Consider the following 20,563-nt stretch of genomic DNA (forward strand, 5'->3'; position numbering starts at 1 on the left):
TAGCACATTTCAAGTGGTGCACAGTTTATAGGCAGCAAAGAGTTATTCTGTATCATGCTTTTAGCTTTATTTTATGACTTCTCAGCGTAGTGACATCTTGTTGCTGTGTACTACTCTCATATTTTGTCCCATTGGGTATGTAGCAAAGAACTCTAGATAGCAAATGAAGGTTATTTAATACGGAAAATCAACAGAGAGAAGCTAAGTGTAATGGGTAAGAATCTAGGAAACAGCTGTTTTTGAGAATCAGTCTCAGATTTCTCTTCTTTTCTTCATCCCAGCTCCACCCCACTGTAGTTCAGGCTCCCAGTGCGTTCATTCAGAACTGTAGCAAACTTGACTTCTAACTAGACTCTCCCCTGCGGTATAAATAAGATACGACAAAGCAGACATATTTGAAGCGTACAGCGTCTGGGTTTTGGCAATATGTGGTATAACCACTGTGATCAGTGTACGTATAGTGCATTTTCATCCTCCCCAAAGCTCTTCCCGGTCAAGTCTCAGCTCTCTGCCCCTAGCCTTGGCACCTATTGATTTGCTCTGTTTTTGGTAGATGAGATTTGTCTTCCGTAGTGTTTCATGTAAATGGAATCATACTGCATGTAATTTTTGTGCCAGATTTTTTCAATTATACTGTTTGTGAAATTTGTTGTCTTTCTCTTTTATTACTGAGTAGTGTTCCGTTGTATGGATATATGCAGTTTTTTAATCCATTTACCTGTTGGTGGTCATTTGGATTGTTTATAGTTTTTGGCTCTTTTCAGGGTCTGCAAACTAAGTGGCCATCCACCTGTTTTTGTAAAAAAAGTTTGTTTTATTGGAAAGCAGCTATGCCCAATCCTTTCACGTTGTTTGCAGCTGCTTTGAGGCTACAGTGGCAGAGATGAGTAGTTATGACAGACCAACCACATGGCCCTCAAAGCCTAGTTTGTTACTAGCTGACATTTAAGCAAAGAGTATCAACCCTGCTGTTACATTTTGATAAAGCTGCCATGAACATTAGGGTATAGGTGTTTCTGTGGACATAAAACATTTTTCTTTCAGTTCTTAGAACTGGAATTGCTGGGTCATACAGAAGATATATGTTTAAGTAAATAAGTTGAGTTTTTAAGAAATTGTTTAAAAGAATGAAGTCATGTGGTGGGGATAATGTTTAAGTATATAAAAAATTATCTGCAGTGATGGTACCATTTTATTTTTTTCCCAGTGATGTGTAAGAGTTACATTCACTCCATTTCCTCTCAAACATGTTGTATTTTCAGTTTTAAGACAGATTTTAGCCAATCTAGTAGGTGTACAGTAGTATCTCAGTGTGGTTTTAATTTGTATTTCTTTATGACTAATGATATATTTTTATGTGCTTTTTGTTCACTTTTATGTCTTTGATTAAAAGTCTGTTAAAATCTTTTTCCTTTTGGTTTTGAATTTTGTCTGTAGTTAGGTAGTAAGAACTATTTGTATATTCTTAATGCAGGTATGTTATTGTTTTGTGAATATTTTCTCCATTCTGTGGCTAAAAAGTTTTTATTAAAAAGGCTTCATTTTAGTTCTCCAGTTTTCTAGTTGTTTTAAGTGGGAGGGTAAATCTGGTCTGCTTTGTTAGGGCGGGGACAGTGGATTTATTTTTCTTCATTGCTGTATCCCTAGTGGCTAGCATAAAGTGTTGCAAAAGCTAGCATCCAAAGGTCTTTTCTGAATGAATTAGAATTAAGAATAACAATAATAGGAGGCATATATCACCTAGACCAGTTTTTTGAGAGTAAATGAGTTCTTTTTCTTTGTTACAATTCTTATCAAATGGATGAAAAGTAAACATTCCTTTGTTCTTGTTGAAGTTTAAAGGGTGACAGTGATGCATTTGGTCTTGGTGGCAGCACTCAGTCTTCTAGAAGGTCCTCATCATTTTGTGCACAAGTATTCTGCATATTACAAAATATAATCAAGCTTTCTTTTGTGTTCTCAGAACCAATTTGTTTTATAGGTATCATTTAGTCATTGCAGAGCAGGAAAAAAAATTTTATTTTTTTTTTAACATCTTTATTGGGGTATAATTGCTTTACAATGGTGTGTTAGTTTCTGCTTTATAACAAAGTGAATCAGTTATACATATACATATGTTCCCATATCTCTTCCCTCTTGCGTCTCCCTCCCTCCCACCCTCCCTATCCCACCCCTCTAGCTGGTCAAAGAGCACCGAGCTGATCTCCCTGTGCTATGCGGCTGCTTCCCACTAGCTATCTATTTTACTTTTGGTAGTGTATATATGTCCATGCCACTCTCTCATTTCATCCCAGCTTACCCTTCCCCCTCCTCATGTCCTCAAGTCCATTCTCTACATCTTCATCTTTATTCCTGTCCTGCCCCTAGGTTCTTCAGAACCATTTTTTTAAGATTCCATATGTATGTGTTAGCATACGGTATTTGTTTTTCTCTTTCTGACTTAATCTCACTCTGTATGACAGACTCTAGGTCCATCCACCTCACTACGAATAACTCAATTTCATTTCTTTTTATGGCTGAGTAATATTCCATTGTATATATGTGCCACATCTTCTTTATCCATTCATTCGATGAGGGGCACTTCGGTTGTTTCCATCTCCGGGCTATTGTAAATAGAGCTGCAATGAATATTTTGGTACATGACTCTTTCTGAATTATGGTTTTCTCAGGGTATATGCCCAGTAGTGGGATTGCTGGGTCATATGGTAGTTCTATTTGTAGTTATTTAAGGAACCTCCATACTGTTCTCCATAGTGGCTGTACCAATTCACATTCCCACCAGCGGTGCAGGAGTGTTCCCTTTTCTCCACACCCTCTCCAGCATTTATTGTTTCTAGATTTTTTGATGATGGCCATTCTGACTGGTGTGAGATGATATCTCATTGTAGTTTTGATTTGCATTTCCCTAATGATTAATGATGTTGAGCATTCTTTCATGTGTTTGTTGGCAGTCTGTATATGTTCTTTGGAGAAATGTCTATTTAGGTCTCCTTCCCATTTTTGGATTGGATTGTTTTTTTGTTATTGAGCTGCATGAGCTGCTTGTAAATTTTGGAGATTAATCCTGTGTCAGTTGCTTCATTTGCAAATATTTTCTCCCATTCTGAGAGTTGTCTTTTGGTCTTGTTTATGGTTTCCTTTGCTGTGCAAAAGCTTTTAAGTTTCATTAGGTCCCATTTTTTTATTTTTGTTTTTATTTCCATTTCTCTAGGAGGTGGGTCAAAAAGGATCTTGCTGTGATTTATGTCATAGAGTGTTCTGACTATGTTTTCCTCTAAGAGTTTGATAGTTTCTGGCCTTACATTTAGGTCTTTAATCCATTTTGACCTTGTTTTTGTGTATGGTGTTAGGGAGTGATCTAATCTCATACTTTTACATGTACTTGTCCAGTTTTCCCAGCACCACTTATTAAAGAGGCTGTGCTTTCTCCACTGTACATTCCTGCCACCTTTATCAAAGATAAGGTGACCATATGTGCGTGGGTTTATCTCTGGGCTTTCTATCCTGTTCCATTGATCTATCTTTCTGTTTTTGTGCCAGTACCATACTGTCTTGATTACTGTAGCCTTGTAGTATAGTCTGAAGTCAGGGAGCCTGATTCCTCCAGCTCCGTTTTTCGTTCTCAAGATTGCTTTGGCTATTCGGGGTCTTTTGTGTTTCCATACAAATTGTGAAATTTTTTGTTCTAGTTCTGTGAAAAATGCCAGTGGTAGTTTGATAGGTATTGCATTGAATCTGTAGATTGCTTTGGGTGGTAGAGTCATTTTCACAATGTGGATTCTTCCAATCCAAGAACATGGTATATCTCTCCATCTATTTGTATCATCTTTAATTTCTTTCGTCAGTGTCTTATAATTTTCTGCATACAGGTCTTTTGCCTCCTTAGGTAGGTTTATTCCTAGATATTTTATTCTTTGTGTTGCAAAGGTAAATGGGAGTGTTTTCTTGATTTCACTTTCAGATTTTTCATCATTAGTGTATAGGAATGCCAGAGATTTCTGTGCATTAATTTTGTATCCTGCAACTTTACCGAATTCACTGATTAGCTCTAGTAGTTTTCTGGTAGCATCTTTAGGATTCTCTATGTATAGTATCATGTCATCTGCAAACAGTGACAGCTTTACTTCTTCTTTTCCGATTTGGATTCCTTTTATTTCCTTTTCTTCTCTGATTGCTGTGGCTAAAACTTCCAAAACTATATTGAATAAGAGTGGTGAGAGTGGGCAACCTTGTCTTGTTCCTGATCTTAGTGGAAATGCTTTCAGTTTTTCACCATTGAGGATGATGTTTGCTGTGGGTTTGTCATATATGGCCTTTATTATGTTGAGGAAAGTTCCCTCTTTGCCTACTTTCTGCAGGGTTTTTATCATAAATGGGTGTTGAATTTTGTCAAAAGCTTTCTCTGCATCTATTGAGATGATCATATGGTTTTTCTCCTTCAGTTTGTTAATATGGTGTATCACATTGATTGATTTGCGTATATTGAAGAATCCTTGCATTCCTGGGATAAACCCCCCTTGATCATGGTGTATGATCCTTTTAATGTGCTGTTGGATTCTGTTTGCTAGTATTTTGTTGAGGATTTTTGCATCTATGTTCATCAGTGATATTGGCCTGTAGTTTTCTTTTTTTTGTGACATCCTTGTTCGGTTTTGGTATCAAGGTGATGGTGGCCTCGTAGAATGAATTTGGGAGTGTTCCTCCCTCTGCTATATTTTGGAAGAGTTTGAGAAGGATAGGTGTTAGCTCTTCTCTAAATGTTTGATAGAATTCGCCTGTGAAGCCATCGGGTCCTGGTCTTTTGTTTGTTGGAAGATTTTTAATCACAGTTTCAATTTCAGTGCTTGTGATTGGTCTGTTCATATTTTCTATTTCTTCCTGATTCAGTCTTGGCAGGTTGTGCATTTCTAAGAATTTTGTTCCAGTGATTTAAAAGAGAAGCGTGGTATTCAGTGTTTCTTCATTAAAAAAAATTAATTTCGGGACTTCCCTGGTGGCGCAGTGGTTAAGACTCCGTGCTCCCAATGCAGGGGGCCTGGGTTTAGTCCCTGGTCAGGGAACTAGATCCCACATGCATGCCGCAACTAAGAGTTCGCATGCCACCACTGAGGAGCACACGTGCCGCAGCTAAGGAGCCCACCTGCTCCAGCTAAGACCCGGTGAAACCAAATAAATAAAATAATTTTAAAAAATTAATTTCATAAGCATAAAAGAATGATCTTTGAATTAAGGTTCTTTGGGTAGTTTTTGTTGCTTTTGACAGATTTTTAAAACTTGCTTTGGAAGTTTTCTGACACATACACACTTTTTCTCCCAAGACTGAAGAATGAAAAGGCGTTACGTCTCAAACTTATTGGTAAGTGGATATACTTATTTGAAGTTCTTCTCTATACCTATTTTCTTTTGACTCTCTTAGTAAAATACTATTTTTATCTAAGTGAATTTTCTCTACCAGACTTGATCAAAACAAAATAAAATCAATCAATAAGCTCTGAGAACAAACAGTGTTAATAATATCTAGCTCAGTTTTCTAGAAACTGTTTAGTACCTACCTACCTGTTTTTATCCATCCCCCCCCTTCCTGTCTCTCTCTCTCTCTTTCTCTCTCAAGTTTAATTCTAGCTCCCTGACCATTAGAATTATGAAGGATTTTGAAAATAACAATTCATATTTAATGATGTGAATATATACATCCTCAGTCTGTATCTCAGTGTCACAGTCTTTTTGTGTGTGTGACAAGTCTGAGATTTCAGAACAGTGGCTATTAGGCTTTATAACCAAAATGAAAGGTATTTGAACCATTAACTCTAATGCTTTATCAGGCAATAGAATAGTATTTCTAAACGTTTTGTCAGTAATCCTGGGTAGGGCCATTTCTTGATTTGTAATATTGAGAAATCTAATTGAAAGTGACACCCCGATGGTCAGATTTACTCATAAGGATGAGGTCTGTCAGCTCCGTGATTATAAATGTCAGTCATTCTGCACAGTATAGGGCAGATCTTGTATGCCTAAGATATTTACTAACTTTGAGGCCCTGAACAGGTTACTTAACCTGTCTCTTCTAAATGGAGATAATAATAATAATAATCCTCATAGGATTGTAAAGGTCTTGACATAGTGCCTGCTGCTTACTAAATGTTCAGCAGATGTCATCTTCTTCATTAATCTGATCAGACTCTCATTTTTGTTATTTCGGATAAGTTCTATCCTTTGCTTTATAAATACCTAGAACTTCATGTTCTGTTAAGAGTGTTCTTTCCTTTTCTAAAATTTGTATCCTTACTGGATAAGAAATATATACAGAAAAGCGTCCCTCCTACCCTTGTCTCTTGCCCCAATTAAAATGTGACAATTTAATTTCTGACAGACTGATTTAGTTAGCTTTGAGCCCACACAAAACTTTATATTTAACTTTGAAATAAATTTTGATACTGTTTTAAACACATTGATGTTGAAAATTATAACGACTACCTCTGCTTGAATGATGACTTGTGGTGTTAAACTGTCTTGGTACTTGTTGTTATAGGTGAAAAACTGCAGTGGTTTCAAACTCATCTTGATCCCAAAAAAGTAGGATATTCAAAGAGAGATGCTTGTGAATTAATTGAAAGGTAAACACTGGGCATGTTATGAGCAAAGGGTCAGTAACAGGAATTCCCCAGCTTGATTCTTCAAGATTCAGAGTTCTATTCGGGATTTACAGATGAGCAAATGAGCTTTGTTATCAAGACTTTGGATTCTTACACTAGCTTAGCCATTTTAGTAGCTTTGTAACCTTTCTGGGCCTCGGAGTGGTAGTTAGCCCAGTTTCTTGGCTTCCTGGAGGAATGTCATCTAAACTGACATCTAAAGATAGGGGTTAGCAGATTGAGGTGAGGTAGTTGGAGCCTCTAGGCAGAGAGAACAAGGTCTGAAAGGCCCGGGGTGAGAGCAACGTATTTAGTGATCTGCCAGACATTTAATAAAACTGAAATAATAGGTTCAAGGAGGGAATTGTGACAGGTAGGATAAACAACCAGCTTTTGAAAGATTTCAGATATCAGTGTAAGAGTTTGGACTTTATCCAAGGACCGTGGGAGACATAGTTACAGCAAGCACCTGTGATGGTCACATTTTTAAACTTTAGAAAGGTCACAGTTGGAGGAATGAGGAAAATGGACGAGGGGGCAGGCTTTGGCTGGGAGACTGCTGAGAGGCTGATGAAGCAGTCCAGGCAAGAGGTGATGGTGGGAGCAGTGTGGTGAAGAGAAATGAAAGAGTGCAGACCTTTGAAGGAAGCGGAAGTCCCCATCTTTAATGAAGACTTAGATGTGGCGTAAAAGGGAGAGAAGCGAGGAGTCAGGGGGGGCACTCGCATTCCTCACTTGGGCAGCTGGATGAATGGTTGTCCCAGGGGATGGAGCGGGTCGGGAGGGGGCGCCTAGGGGCAGCGCGGAGGCAAGGCCAGGGGTGGCATGTTAAGCCAGATGGAGATGTCCAGGAGGTGGCTGAGTACGTGGATACGGAGTTTGTTTAACAGACACTTTAATGGCAGGCTTTGATGTGGTCACAGGAATTTTGAAAATGGTTAAGTTACCACGAGAAGGTCTGAGAACTTAAGGAACTCAGAGGAATATAAAAACTTCAGGGACAGGCGAAGGCTGGGGATTATGGTGGGGTTTTTTTGGGGCGGGGGGAGATTATCTTTTAAATGAACTAATATAAGCCAAACAGAGACTCTGTAAGTCAGATCATTTTCTTGTTTTTCAGGTATTTAAATCGGTTCAGCAGTGAGCTGGAGCAGATTGAGTTACACAACAGCATCAAGGCCAGGCGGGGCCGGCGGCACTGCGCCCGAGAGGCGGCCATCAAGCAGACCACGGAGCGAGAGTGGCGGCAGTACAGGGGCTGCGGCCTCGGTAGGAGCGGGAGGGCGGCAGTACGGGGCTTGGTGTGTTCTCAGCGTACCTTCCCTTCTTTCTAGTCATATTTGGCTTTACTTATTCTATTTATTTAGTTTAGTTTGATTTTCTTCCTTTGATTTCCTTTCCTTTTGAGTGTTTGGAATAATTTTTGAATTCATCCTTTTTTTCCTCCTACATTCCCCAAACTGTCAGTGTTGACAGTGACTTATCTTTCTACTGTGACAGTAAGGTTTTCCTCTCCCTTCCAGTGTACTTGATTTGCTTTGTTCTAGAGTTTTACTTGCCCGTCTCCAACCACATCGACGTTTCTTTAGAGTAAGTACTGTGTCCTCTTGTCTTTGTAAGTCTTCTAGTAAAGAGCTATACTTGTTGCAGCATTTCTTGAGAAATTATAGAAATCAAATTTTCTTTCTTAGCACTAGCATTTCTTACAGTTCCTGAAGACAAGTATGTTGTGGGCTTAACAACACTGTCTGAAGAAAGGTGCTTAGGAGGAGAGGAGAGGGCACTTGTAAGGGCTTGCAAAGCCCAAAGTCAGGTGATGACCCAAGGGCTACATGGCCTGCAAATGGTGTTTGATTGGCTTATTAATTGTCAGTATAAGAAAATCTGCTGATTTCACATGAAAAATGTAGATTTCTGGCTTCTCGTAAAACATGCGGTGGTCTGGCAGCATCATCTGCTAGAGCAAAGTAGCGACTGTCCCTTTTAGATTTGAGCATTCAGTGGTTCCAAACCTTCCTTCATTCACATTCCCTGCCTGGTCCCTGTAGGCATTCCTGTGTGGATTTGCTTGGGAAGTACAGTAAATGAAATGCTTAAAGCAACATTAGGTTTTTAAATTTTAATAATAACAATAGGGCCCTGAAGCAGATACCCTGTGGGTAACTGTTGTGTTAGTCCCAGCCTGTGCATAGTGATGCTGTGCGCCAGGAAGGTCTGGGGCGGCCTCCACAGGCATTCTCCCCACTGGAGCCAGTGTTGTGGCTGGACCCCACCCTCGTGGTTCTTACTGTGATTGTAGGGTGCACCTCAGCAAAAACCAGCAGGGAGCTTTGAAAAAAACAAGATTTAGTGCTTAAAAGTCCTGGATGGTACAGGACATGCCTGAAGGCCACACAGCGAGGTCTCCAGTAGAGAAAGAGGGAGGGAACAGGGACCTGGGGCCCTGCCTTTGTTAGGGTCATAGGCGGGATGCCTGGGGTTTCATGGGTTCACTCTTCATAAAGGCGCCAGCAGGGGGAACGGGGTCACTCAGGTGGTCAGTTATCTGCGTTCCCCAGGGCTTTCTAATAGGGGAACTTCGTGGGGGAGGAGCCTGGTCCCTCACCTAGTTGTTTTGCTGGAGCTGTGTCAGTCTGGCCGTAGGTGGATCCATAGAGTTGGATGTCTTCGCAGCATATGCCTCGACAGCTGGAAGGTTGGCATCAGGCACTTACCCTCAGTGACACTGTGAGCCCTGAGTAGATGGCAGTTCCTCCACATCATTCCTAAGCAGTGAGTGTCTTCACTGAAGAAACAACAGAATAACTTCAGAACTAGATAGATCTGGACTTAAACCCTTACAGCTTACTATATAACAGGGCAAGTTTCTTCCCACCCACTCCCTGGCCTTGTTACCTTCTATTTAAAAATAGAGGTAAATAGTGCACCTCCTTCCCAGGTTGTTTAAAAGTCAAGAGATGGGCTTCCCTGGTGGCGCAGTGGTTGAGAGTCCGCCTGCCGATGCAGGGGACACGGGTTCGTGCCCCGGTCCGGGAAGATCCCACATGCCGCGGAGTGGCTGGGCCTGTGAGCCATGGCCGCTGGGCCTGCGCGTCCGGAGCCTGTGCTCCACAACGGGAGAGGCCACAACAGTGAGAGGCCCACGTACGGCAAAAAAAAAAAAAAAAAGATGAGATTTCACGTATCAAGTGCCTGACACAGAACCTACTGTAGGAGGTTGAGGGAGAGCTTCGGCCACTGTGTCCTTTTCACCTCAGTTTGTCTATGCTGTAGTCTCCATTTCCTCAGTTTTCCATTTTTATTGGAACCCCTTAATTAAGCTTTTGTAGCCACCACTCAACTAAAAGCCCTTGTCACCAATGACCTTTAAGTTGCTAAGACACATAGTGCCTGTACTGGGCACTCATGTAGTCAACTTTTCTGCAGTGTTCGATACAGATGATCCCTTGATTTCTTGTCACACTTTTTATTTGGGGTAGAAGCCCCTCACCTTCCCTGGTTTTCCTCCAAGTTAACTGGCCATGATTTCAGTGTCCTGAGTTGAATCCCTCATAGCCTCACAAACTAAATATTGACCCAGGTCCTTGTCCTTGGGCCTCTTCTCTTTTCTATTTACATGAATTTCCTGAGTTGATGTCATTCAGTCCTGTGGTTTTAAATACCATTTAAATGCTCATAACTTCCAAATTTATATTCTCAATACTTGTCGCTAGAACTCCAGACTTGCATTATCAAACTTGGGTTTCTCAGAGTATCTACTTGAATGTCTTACGTGCATCTCCAGCTTATGTCCCAAAGCAGAGTCCAGCTTTTCTCCTAAAACTTGCTTCTCCTGCAAGCTCCGTGTGTCTATCAGTGATATCACCACTTGCCCCATCGCTCGTGTCAGAAACCCTGCCGACGGTTTCGCATTCCACACCCAGCTCATCAGCAGGATATACTTAAGAGTCTAATGGCTTGCCCTGCTGCCCCCAGCACCTCTGGCTCGAGCCACCACCATCTCAGCTCTGCCATCATGACAGCCTCCCAGGTGGTCTCTGTGCTCAGTCTGTTCAGCCTACAGCCGCCAGGTTAATCAACAGTAATTGACAGCACACTCCAGGTCAGACATCTGCTGGTGGTGGAGCCCGTGCTAAAACTCAGACCTCGTCTTCCAGTTATGCCACAGTCCTTATTCCAGATGCATGGAATGTATCTGGTGAAAAAAACTTTGTCAACTCTATCAAGTTTACAAGCATCTAGAAACATGTGGGCAGATTGTCACCAAATACTGTGTTGATCAGGTTCAGAGAAGACAAGATAACTGACATCTCTCCCTCTTGCTCCATGGTGGTATAACTGTTCCTGACTCATTTTATTAGAATTTCTTAAAAAAAATAATTGTGCTTAATTTATACCTTTTAAACACCTGACCCCTCGTACTCATACTCTTATTTTCTGAAGCTATTGTAAAAGTCAGTATACAGTCATGTCAAACATTTTTATCTTTTTCATTAATTGATACTGGATTTTATTTAATATTTTATCCATTGGCCAGAATTTTTGCAGCAGTGTTCCAGTTTTTGTTAAACATGCCTCTGTGTTCCAGCAACATGGATGACCCATGCATATAGGTTTATGATCCACTTTCTAATCATGATAAGGAGCTGTCATACACCTAGTTTTCATTTAAAATGGGTTTAAATTTTATTGAACTTTATTGAACTTCTATTGATTATAGTTTATTTGAAAAAGTTTTTACATTTTTAATAGTATTTTTTAATATTTAATAATCCTTGCATTCCTCAAACTCTACCTTGCCAAAGCGAACTATATGCTTGAAAAAATTGCACCTTTCACCAAGAAAATATGTAAAACAACTGAGCATGTTGTTGTAGGGGACTGATAGTTAGAATTTGCCAGGCACCTTTACTGTCTAAAAGGACAGAGTTTATTTTGTTGATAGGTTTGTTTTATAGATTCTGTGGTAGAATACATTATTTAATAGTGTTCTTTTTGAATCACCTTCTTATAAAGTAAGTCCTTTATGCTTGCAAAACTTTTCATTATAGCATTATAATCATGCTTCGAAATTTTGTTTTTCTTTGGATGTTCTTTTTGTCTGTCAGTTATTATTGTTTCTGAGATAATAAATGAGGAAACTATAAATGTTATCATAGAAAACATTGCCTAATAGATATAAATTATTTTCTTTTCCAGAGATTCCAGACATTTTAAATGCAGGTAATCTGAAAACTTTTAGGTGAGTCTGTCTCTTTTGTTCTTTGAAGCTGCAAGTAAAATACATAAGAGATAAACTTTCTTCCCTTTTGAGTCTAGACGTTAGAGCTAAAAGAAAATTAGGAGGTTCTTTTTAACCTTTCCTCTTTCATCAGTTGAAGTAAGAATTTTCCTAAGTTCAGCATTTGTTTGAGATGCCTGATGTACACTGAAATGATAATGACCTGGTGCTTTTGTTTTTCAAAATACTTTAAAATTCTTTAATATAGTACTTAAAGAACATGGTATCCTTGTTCCTCCCTGGTTGTTATTATTTAAAAAGATAAATTGTCAGCAGCAGACTTGTTGGCTGAGTCCTGTCCCCATACTGTTTGCAGCACCCCCTTCTGGAGAAGGTGGCTAGTGGGAAGTGGTATGGGGAAATGGTTAAATCATAAAGAACCAGTTGCCCCAGTGGTCTCTCTAGTAGTGCTGTGTGACCGAGAGACCAGTGAGTAGGATTTCCTGTTTTCAGTTTTCAAACATGGGTTCTTTGTCTTTAGAACATAATTTTTATTAATCATTTTGATACTAGCTAGACCATGTTGATCAGTCTGAAATTTTAATTGAAATTAGATACATTTAAGTCCATATTATTTGAAACCCTTAAGCTTATTTTATATTTTTATACTTCTGAATTCATAGAAGATATTTAATATTCATAAAATATTCGCTCTAATAGAATTCATTGATCATATTTAAGAAGTGGTTCACTTTGTAGCCTATGTACATGTATTTATAAGTACATGGAGCTTAAGATTGATTATACATTAATTTTTTTTGCCTGTAATGTTAAGTAATCAGATATATAAATGTTCTCTTTATTCCTAAAACAGTGTATGTTCTGCCTCCCCCAGAGAAAGCCAGAAATGAGAAGAAATTAGCCTAGACTGTTAGTATCAGAGTTCAGTTCTCAGAAGAATCTTCACATTGCTCTTAAAGTAATTGAACATAGGATTGTCACAGAAAAGCTGGGGTTGAAGAACTAAAAGTTTCCTATTATAACCAAAAAAATTGTTTGATTACTAGAACACTTGTGATTTACCATTGTGTGTGAAAAGAAAAACCTTTTCTGACTGTGCATTTTGGAGATTTTCCAGGATGATGTAGTTCCTACTTCAGAGATTCTTGATACCATATATGTCCTAATAGAGGGAAGTGTTTGGGTTAGGGAGAATAAAAGAATGGAACGGAGTTTGCTTGTAACTTCTGCCTAATATATTCCTGCATTGCTTTGGAAATTTTGAATTCTCTGTGCAGTTAACTGCTATTGTAGATTAATGAGAAAGTTCAGTTAAGTATGGAAAAAGCAAACCTCAGTTCTTGGGACATTTTTTTTTCTACTGCATTTATATTGTTTCCTTCTAGTGCATTTCAATCTGCTGTAAATTTGTAAACTTTCTTCTGCTTAGTTTTGAATATTGACTTTATTACTTCCCTACCTCACCACCCCTCTGCATTCTCTCTTTTGTCTAGGGAATGGGATTTTGATCTGAAGAAATTGCCAAACATTAAAATGAGAAAAATCTGTGCTAATGATGCAGTGCCTAAGAAGTGTAAGAAGAAACCTGTGACAGCTGTAGACAGAGATTTAGGAGAATTGGAACTGAAAGATGAATCAAGTGACACAGATGAGGAAATGACTGCAGTGGCCTAATTGTCTTTACTTGAGTTGAAAATAAATAATTTGAGAACTTCAAGTTACACTTGAATTGATTATGGTAAATAATTGTCTCGTGTACACAACAGTTTGCTGTTTAGCTTATTCTCTTATATGAGAATCCCATTTTCAGTTTCAAAAACAGTGTTATGATTTTAACTTAAAAATGAATGTTGCTTTATGTTTATATAAATATGTTCAGACCCTGCTTAAAAACCCAGACCGTTATAAAATCTTAAGAACTCGGGCTTCCCTGGCGGCGCAGTGGTTAGGAATCCGCCTGCCAATGCAGGGGACACGGGTTGGATCTCTGGCCCGGGAGGATCCCACATGCCACAGAGCAGCTAAGCCCATGAGCTACAACTACTGAAGCCCGCGCACCTGGAGCCCATGCTCTGCAACGAGAGAAGCCACGGCAATGAGAACCCCACGCACCGCAACAAAGAGTAGCCCCTGCTCACCGCAACTAGAGAAAGCCCACACACAGCAACAAAGACCCAGCGCAGCCAAAAATAAAACAAATAAATAAATTTATATATTTAAAAAAAAAAAATCTTAAGAACTCAAGGCTGTTTGAATGTTGCAGATACAAATCTGCAGAAATCCAGGTAAGTTAGGCAAAAAATACAGAAACCACAACAAAGGTTTGGATCACTTGTTTAATATACAAAGTCTGTTTTTCACAGGTAATTATTTTCTTTTCCTTACTTTGTCTTAGTACACATTATTCACAAAACAGTAAATCGTTCATGCAAGAGAATTAGGTAAAACCGAAAAAAGTACAAATGCTCAATCCCCCAAATTGCACACAGTTAAAATAATTTTTCCTTGTTTGTTTTAATGCAGTTTCAAATGGGCTTTCTTCAGATGTGGAGGAAACACTGCAGCCCAAAATAACAGTACTTCCTTTCAACTGTATTGACAGGTAAAATAGCACCTTTGGGCTGACTTAGGAAAGAAAACTAATTTTCATCTTTCTTCGTTAAAGTGTAAGTAAGTCCTACACAATTATCGTATGACAGCTACCATAATGATAATGATCAGTTTTAAGAGCTCTACTTCGTTCCAAAATATTCATTGTCATGGCAAGGAAAGGGAAATTGTGTCAGGCAGATGGAAAAACCTTCCTCCCCACCTCTCCTCCATGACAATTAGAGTATCTTAGTGATGTCATTGCTCTAATGAGCTAGTTTTCCAGCCCAAATAAGTAGATGTTTTGGGGACCTTTTGCAAAACAAGGTAAGTGTGACTATGTGGCCATCTCTCTGGAACTATAATCACATGTAACAGCAGCTCGGAGTGAGAATAGATAGTTTTAGGGACCTTTTGCAAAACAAGATAAATGTAACTATGTGGCCATCTCTGGGACTATAATCACATGTAACAAGCTCGGAGTGAGATTTAATCCTAGGGCATTTTGAAAGACTCCCGAGTATATATATACCTGTCTTCCTTTTATTTCTCCATTGCTTTATATCCCAAGTCGATGGGAACATTTTTGTTTTGTTTGTTTACATTTTGTTTGTACTTAAGTTTAATTGCCCTTTGGGCTTCACTTTAAAAAAAAAATACTGGATTTCATTTCTTTACAATTTAATCTTCGATTTTACACAATTAGAGTGACAGTTCTTTAAAAAAATCAACAGCATAAATGTATGTTTTCTGGTATTGATAATACCACAGATTCATGATGATAAAAAGCCAAGGTTTTAGCAGAACTGTAAGTTTATTCTTCAATTTCATTCTTTGTTGCAATTCCATTTTATTTCTTACATAAGCAGGTGAGCATGCTTCAAAAAATTGCCATTCCGGAGAGCAGTTTTTCTTTTTGAAGGGCATATCCAGTCCACAAAAGTGTTGTCACAAAGCCAAACCCGGTCCTCGAAAGGACAAGTGTACCACTGCCACACAGAACATAAAAGAAAAGAATCGACACTAGGTTTTAAATGCACATAGTTACTTCAGATTGTTTGAACTACCAACAGCCATTACAGGAAAACTTTTAAAGATTTAAATTCAGGAGTTCAGTGTTTAAATTTAAAGAATAGCAGAATAATGTTGACTTTTAATGTGTTAGGGAGCTGTATTATTTTCTCATTTCAAGAAAGTCAAAGCCTATTCAAGTTCATTTTGAGAATTTACGTATGGTTTTAAAACACCATGTCATTTTTTATCATTAATACAGTAATGCTTATCCTTACTTTTCATTCTAGAATTTCTTAGTGTTTGGTATGCCCCTTAATAAATTATTACTTATTAAGCCAATCGTCTTCCACTGTGAAATTATGCACTTACCTGTATTGCTAAAGTTTGGACAGAATTTAAATGGTATTTATGGTATAATTCAGGTAAATAATCCTTTTCCTTACAGAGCAAACAAAAGAGAAATCAACATTTCTTTGTTTGCTGGTGGCTAGATTTTGTTCCCTCAGGAATATTTGTAAACAACTGTTGCCATTGCCAAACCTCAGGAGAAATGGATTAGTAAAATGCTTAGGAAAATTATCAGAAAAGAATGAATCACATTTAATGCCTTGGGTGCGGTGCCACGGTGAAACCCCCTAAAGCTTCATTATCCATGAGTGCATTTATCTTAAACCTTGAAAATGGAAATTTAAGGAGTTAATACAAAGTCCAGGTTGTTTAAGCTTCATATATTTTTAATTACACCACTATGTCTTTATTTGTGCAGAAATTTTGGTCCAGTTTAGTTGCCTCAACTTAGTTTTTCCTGTGCCTTCATTCCGCACTCCTACAGCAAGTTTTAAGAAAGATGGGTTTTAAACCTTTTGTTTCCTGCCTGACTGAATACCTTGACGTTTTTCTCATGTATATACAGGAACAAACACATGCCACACACACACAAAGTTGATACTGTTGACCTTTGCTTTATTTCTAGGAACTGGGACTATTTGGACTCAGTGTCAGCCACTACTCATATCGAATCAGACTTCTCTTCAGTAAAAGGTTATTTCTCTTTTCTTTCCCTATGGTAACGTGTGAGTTTTGAAAAAGCCCACTGACAATTACAAAGTGCATCAATGTGATACCCAGATTTGTGCAATACGATACCCATGCTTTGGTTCTATGGCCATCACGGTTGCCTTTTCACAATAATAAATACGACAGCTAGCAAAAATAAATCACCTCATTTTATGTAAGACATCTCTCTTTAACAGGCCACACTATATTTATAATCATTAATCTAGCTCACTGCTATGTCATTCACACTTCAGTTTTACATGAATATGCAAAGAATACAATAATCAACTGAACTGTCAAACCTAAACAATTCAATTTATTACTTAGCACAGAATCTGTTGAATATTTTTGCCTCCCAGCTGAGCAAGGGAAATACTGTCAGCTTTTTAAAATACAGTCTAATGCTTGGTCATAACTACTCATCTGTCAAGTTGACACCTCATAAAAAAAAAGGTACGTTTGTAAATTATTTTCCCTATTATAAGTGCTTCATAGTAGCAAATAAGTTAATTTCAGAACTTAACCACAGGCAGATTGCTTTGTAGTTTTGTTTTTTCACCCTTTAGAGAAATGGTAACTTCACCTAACTCTTAACCAAGATATTTAATTTGATTAATTTAGTGGTAACTTCACCTAACTCTTAACCAAGATATTTAATTTGATTAATTTAGTGCTTTGTAAAATAGTATTTGTGATACTTTGAATAAAAGTGAATTAAGCTGCTGTTTTGAAAGATTCAATTGTTAAATGAAGCAGAGGCTTTGTCTCTAATTTTAGGGCTGCACTAGCCAATAAGTTTAATTCAAATTGAGCTATGCTGTAAACATACTGGATTTTGAAGACTTGGTTCATAAAAAGAGCTGTAAAATAACTCAATACTTTTTTTATATTGATGACATTGAAATGATAACTTGGGTATATATAGTGTTAAATAATATATATTATCAAAATTCATTTCACCTATTTTTACTTTTTCTAATGGGGCTACTAGAAAATCTAAATTTGCATATGTGGCCTTCATTTGTGGCTCACATTATATTTCTGTTGGACAACACTGTTTTAGAGGGTCCAGGTGGAGTATACAAGGCTTCTGTGGGTATTTAACAGAGCTAATTAAACCCAAAAATCATGATTTGAACATAATTCCAAGTATTAATATCTTGAAATGTGTATTGCATCTATTTTAAAAACATGCATCTGTCAAAACAACTGGACTCCACTATAGCCATAAAACCTGTTAGCTGTCAAAGTATGAATATCAAAATATGCATCTTCTGAGTTTGCTTCTGATGTGCCTCAAGCTTAAAACCAAATGTGTTTGTCATTTCCAGATGAGAGAGTTAACATTACAAGGCCCTAGAAGAAAGACATATTGCAATTCAAGTCTGTATTCTTGACCTTGCCCTGTTACTGTGAAGACTCATGGGTCTGTCCAGTTAGTCTCCCCTCATTGCCTGAAAGCATTCCTTGCTCCAGCGGTCCTTGTCTCACAAATCGTTCTCCAGCCAACTTTTCACATTTTCTCTTCACACTTGAGACTGCTTCATGGGATCCTGATCATTTGGTGTTTCTTCTCCTTTCTTTTTGAGCAAAGAAAGGACAAATGAGTCAGAAAGAGGAGAGAAGATAATGAGGGTGACTAACTCAGGATCACTTCTGTCACTTGTAATGGCTGAGGGCCAGGCGATACTCCAGTGACACGCTCCCGGCTGGCCCCATCACACAGGTATGACTTCGGGGGGGCCGCCCTCTGAAGGTGGCAGTGCGTTGGTCCCCGTTTGTAAGGCAGGCACTACTGCCCCGGCGTCCTTGGCATCCGTGTTCACCGTGCAGGAGCAGTTCTTCTCCAGCCTCTTGGCCGTGTCGGGGCAGTTCTGCACAAAGATCACACGGTTGTAGGCCTTCAGCCTGCGCCACAGCTGAACGTAGACCTTGCACTGTACGTACATGAAGACCAAACCTCCCGTGAAGCCGATGGCCACCACAACCAGTTTTGTCCAAAATGGCCATTCAAGGACACCTGTGAAGTAAAAGAGAGAACATTACCACCAAGTCTTTATTGATGGATTTGGTGATTCTTTTCCTATGGTTCCTTCAAAGGATCATGCCAGCCTGTTACAACCTGTTGCTTAATTGCCTTAAATATTCTCGAGGTATTGCCAAAATTGTACATGAAAAAATTCTCTCCCCTACCCCTGTAATGATGTCTCTCATCTCTCTTAGCCATCAAGAACCTACTGTGATCATCAGATACTTACTTCGACATTTATTCCTTGCAGCTAAATCTTTAAAGGAAGTGAAAGAATCAGACTTTAGGATCCTCTTAAGGTAATGTAATAGGTACATGTGTGGGATTGTACCCATGGGTTCCCTCCCCACCCTCATTACCTTTAAAATTAAAAAAGAGAGAAAGAAGCTGCCACATCTCAGAATTCCTGAGTACAGACATGCATAAGATTTAGAATTTTAGTCACTTGTTTTATCAGTCTTACATTTTGTTACTGAGAACCATCTCTTTCTTAGACATCAATCAATATTTTCTCTTAATTTCCATCACCATAACTAGAAATGGACTTTCTTTCACAAAGAGTTTTTAAAACTATGTCACGAGCATTTCTGTAACTACAACAGTATTTACGCCACATATAATTACAAATGTTAATATATGATGGTCAAGAGACCACCTCTTGCCAACATTAGGATGGTATGGAGGATGTGATAGCTGCCTTCATTCATGTGAGAGACCGTCAAGTAAAAGAGAAGGGTGGGTTGGAAACCACACTTTAGGGAAGTCAGGTTTTACTTACTTGTAACAGTGAATAGAGTTATAAGAAACATCCTGTCTATATTTTGTAAGAGTGACATTTATGAATACTTTATGCTTCTGGAAGCAAACTGGACCCCTGCCCCATTTGCCTCACGTTGAAGGGCTTGCCTTGTTCCTTAATCCTGTCTATGCCTGACTCACTGAGCTGGGGGGACCAGCAGCTTACAACTGAGGGTAGTTGTGTGCCCTGGGCCACTGAGCAGTGTCTGGAGATGCTGATCGTTATACCTGGTGTTGGGCGGGTGCTACTGACTTCTTAGTAAGTCCTGTGATGCTGCTTTGCCAGCATCCTGCATTGTGTAGGACAGCAAGGAGTTAACCTAGTCCAAAATGCCAATAGTGCTGAGGTTGAGAAACCCTGTTGCAGAAGATGATCACGTTTCTTTATTTAGAATTTTTGCTCTCAGCTGTTCAATTGAGCAGTAGTGTCTCCTTGTTTAGAAGGATGTTAACCACAGACAAGCTGAAGTGTGTTTTGTCTCCCATTTTTAGGGAAATCCCCATGGATTACATCTCATTTTCCCCTCTGATTCCTAAATGACACTACCACCTGTGACACTACCAGCTGTGCCCTGGAAGTGCCTGGAGATTCTCTCCTTCCAAGCCTCTGCCCATGATATTTCTTCTCTCAGAATTTTGCTTCTCTATTTCTGAATGTCTACCTGTCCCACAAAACCTGACTCAAATAATTTCCAGCTGGGGATAAGCGTTCTCACTCTTCCAGTTTCATGTTATTTTTACACCTGTGGCATGAGTCACTCTCTGACATAAGTTATTTGTTCTCTGCTGTGCCATAACCTTGACAGTGCAGGATCTACGTCTGGTTGGTCTTTGTTTTCCACGCTCCCTTGCTCAGTGGACATTTTAAGGATGAAGGAAAGCTTTTAATATATATAAAGCTTTGATATATGTCTTTCTCTGTCTGACTGACTTCACTCAGTATGACAACCTCTAGGTCCATCCATGTTGCTGCAAATGGCATTATTTAATTCTTTTTTATGGCTAATATTCTATTGTATATATGTACCACTTCTTTATCCATTCCTCTGTTGACGGACATTTAGGTTGCTTCCATGTCTTGGCTATTGTAAATAGTGCTGCTGTGAACATTGGGGTGCATGTGTTGCTGCTATGAACATTGGGGTGCGTCTTTCTGAATTATGGTTTTCTCTGGATATATGCCCAGGAGTGGGACTGCTGGAT

General features: G+C 38.9%; 2 protein-coding genes and 1 long non-coding RNA gene across 3 annotated transcripts in view; 2 read left to right on the forward strand and 1 right to left on the reverse strand.

Annotated features, from left to right (window-relative positions):
* The window catches only part of TMA16 (translation machinery associated 16 homolog), a 43,784-nt gene extending 30,187 nt beyond the window's left edge, over positions 1-13,597 (forward strand). The window contains exons 3-7 of the mRNA XM_027116862.1: positions 5,319-5,356; positions 6,530-6,614; positions 7,753-7,901; positions 11,832-11,874; positions 13,368-13,597. Coding sequence (XP_026972663.1) covers positions 5,319-5,356; positions 6,530-6,614; positions 7,753-7,901; positions 11,832-11,874; positions 13,368-13,548 — 496 coding nt within the window. The 3' untranslated portion in view covers positions 13,549-13,597. The remainder of the gene's footprint in view (positions 1-5,318; positions 5,357-6,529; positions 6,615-7,752; positions 7,902-11,831; positions 11,875-13,367) is intronic.
* A 417-nt stretch (positions 13,598-14,014) lies between these two features.
* On the forward strand, positions 14,015-19,972 carry LOC113625922 (uncharacterized). The gene is made up of 6 exons (XR_003434942.1): positions 14,015-14,159; positions 14,398-14,540; positions 16,451-16,518; positions 17,865-18,259; positions 18,757-18,861; positions 19,853-19,972. It is a non-coding gene; the product is annotated as an uncharacterized LOC113625922 (long non-coding RNA).
* Positions 16,171-20,563, reverse strand: part of MARCHF1 (membrane associated ring-CH-type finger 1) — an 88,148-nt gene continuing 83,755 nt past the window's right edge. Inside the window, exons 4-5 of the mRNA XM_027116861.1 lie at positions 17,167-18,553; positions 16,171-17,116 (exon numbers count right to left, since the gene is read on the reverse strand). Coding sequence (XP_026972662.1) covers positions 18,252-18,553 — 302 coding nt within the window. The 3' untranslated portion in view covers positions 16,171-17,116; positions 17,167-18,251. The remainder of the gene's footprint in view (positions 17,117-17,166; positions 18,554-20,563) is intronic.

The sequence above is a fragment of the Aethalodelphis obliquidens genome, unplaced genomic scaffold (assembly GCF_003676395.1).
Source record: "Aethalodelphis obliquidens isolate GAN/ISIS:26980383/991018 unplaced genomic scaffold, ASM367639v1 scaffold17, whole genome shotgun sequence".
NCBI lineage: Eukaryota > Metazoa > Chordata > Mammalia > Artiodactyla > Delphinidae > Aethalodelphis > Aethalodelphis obliquidens.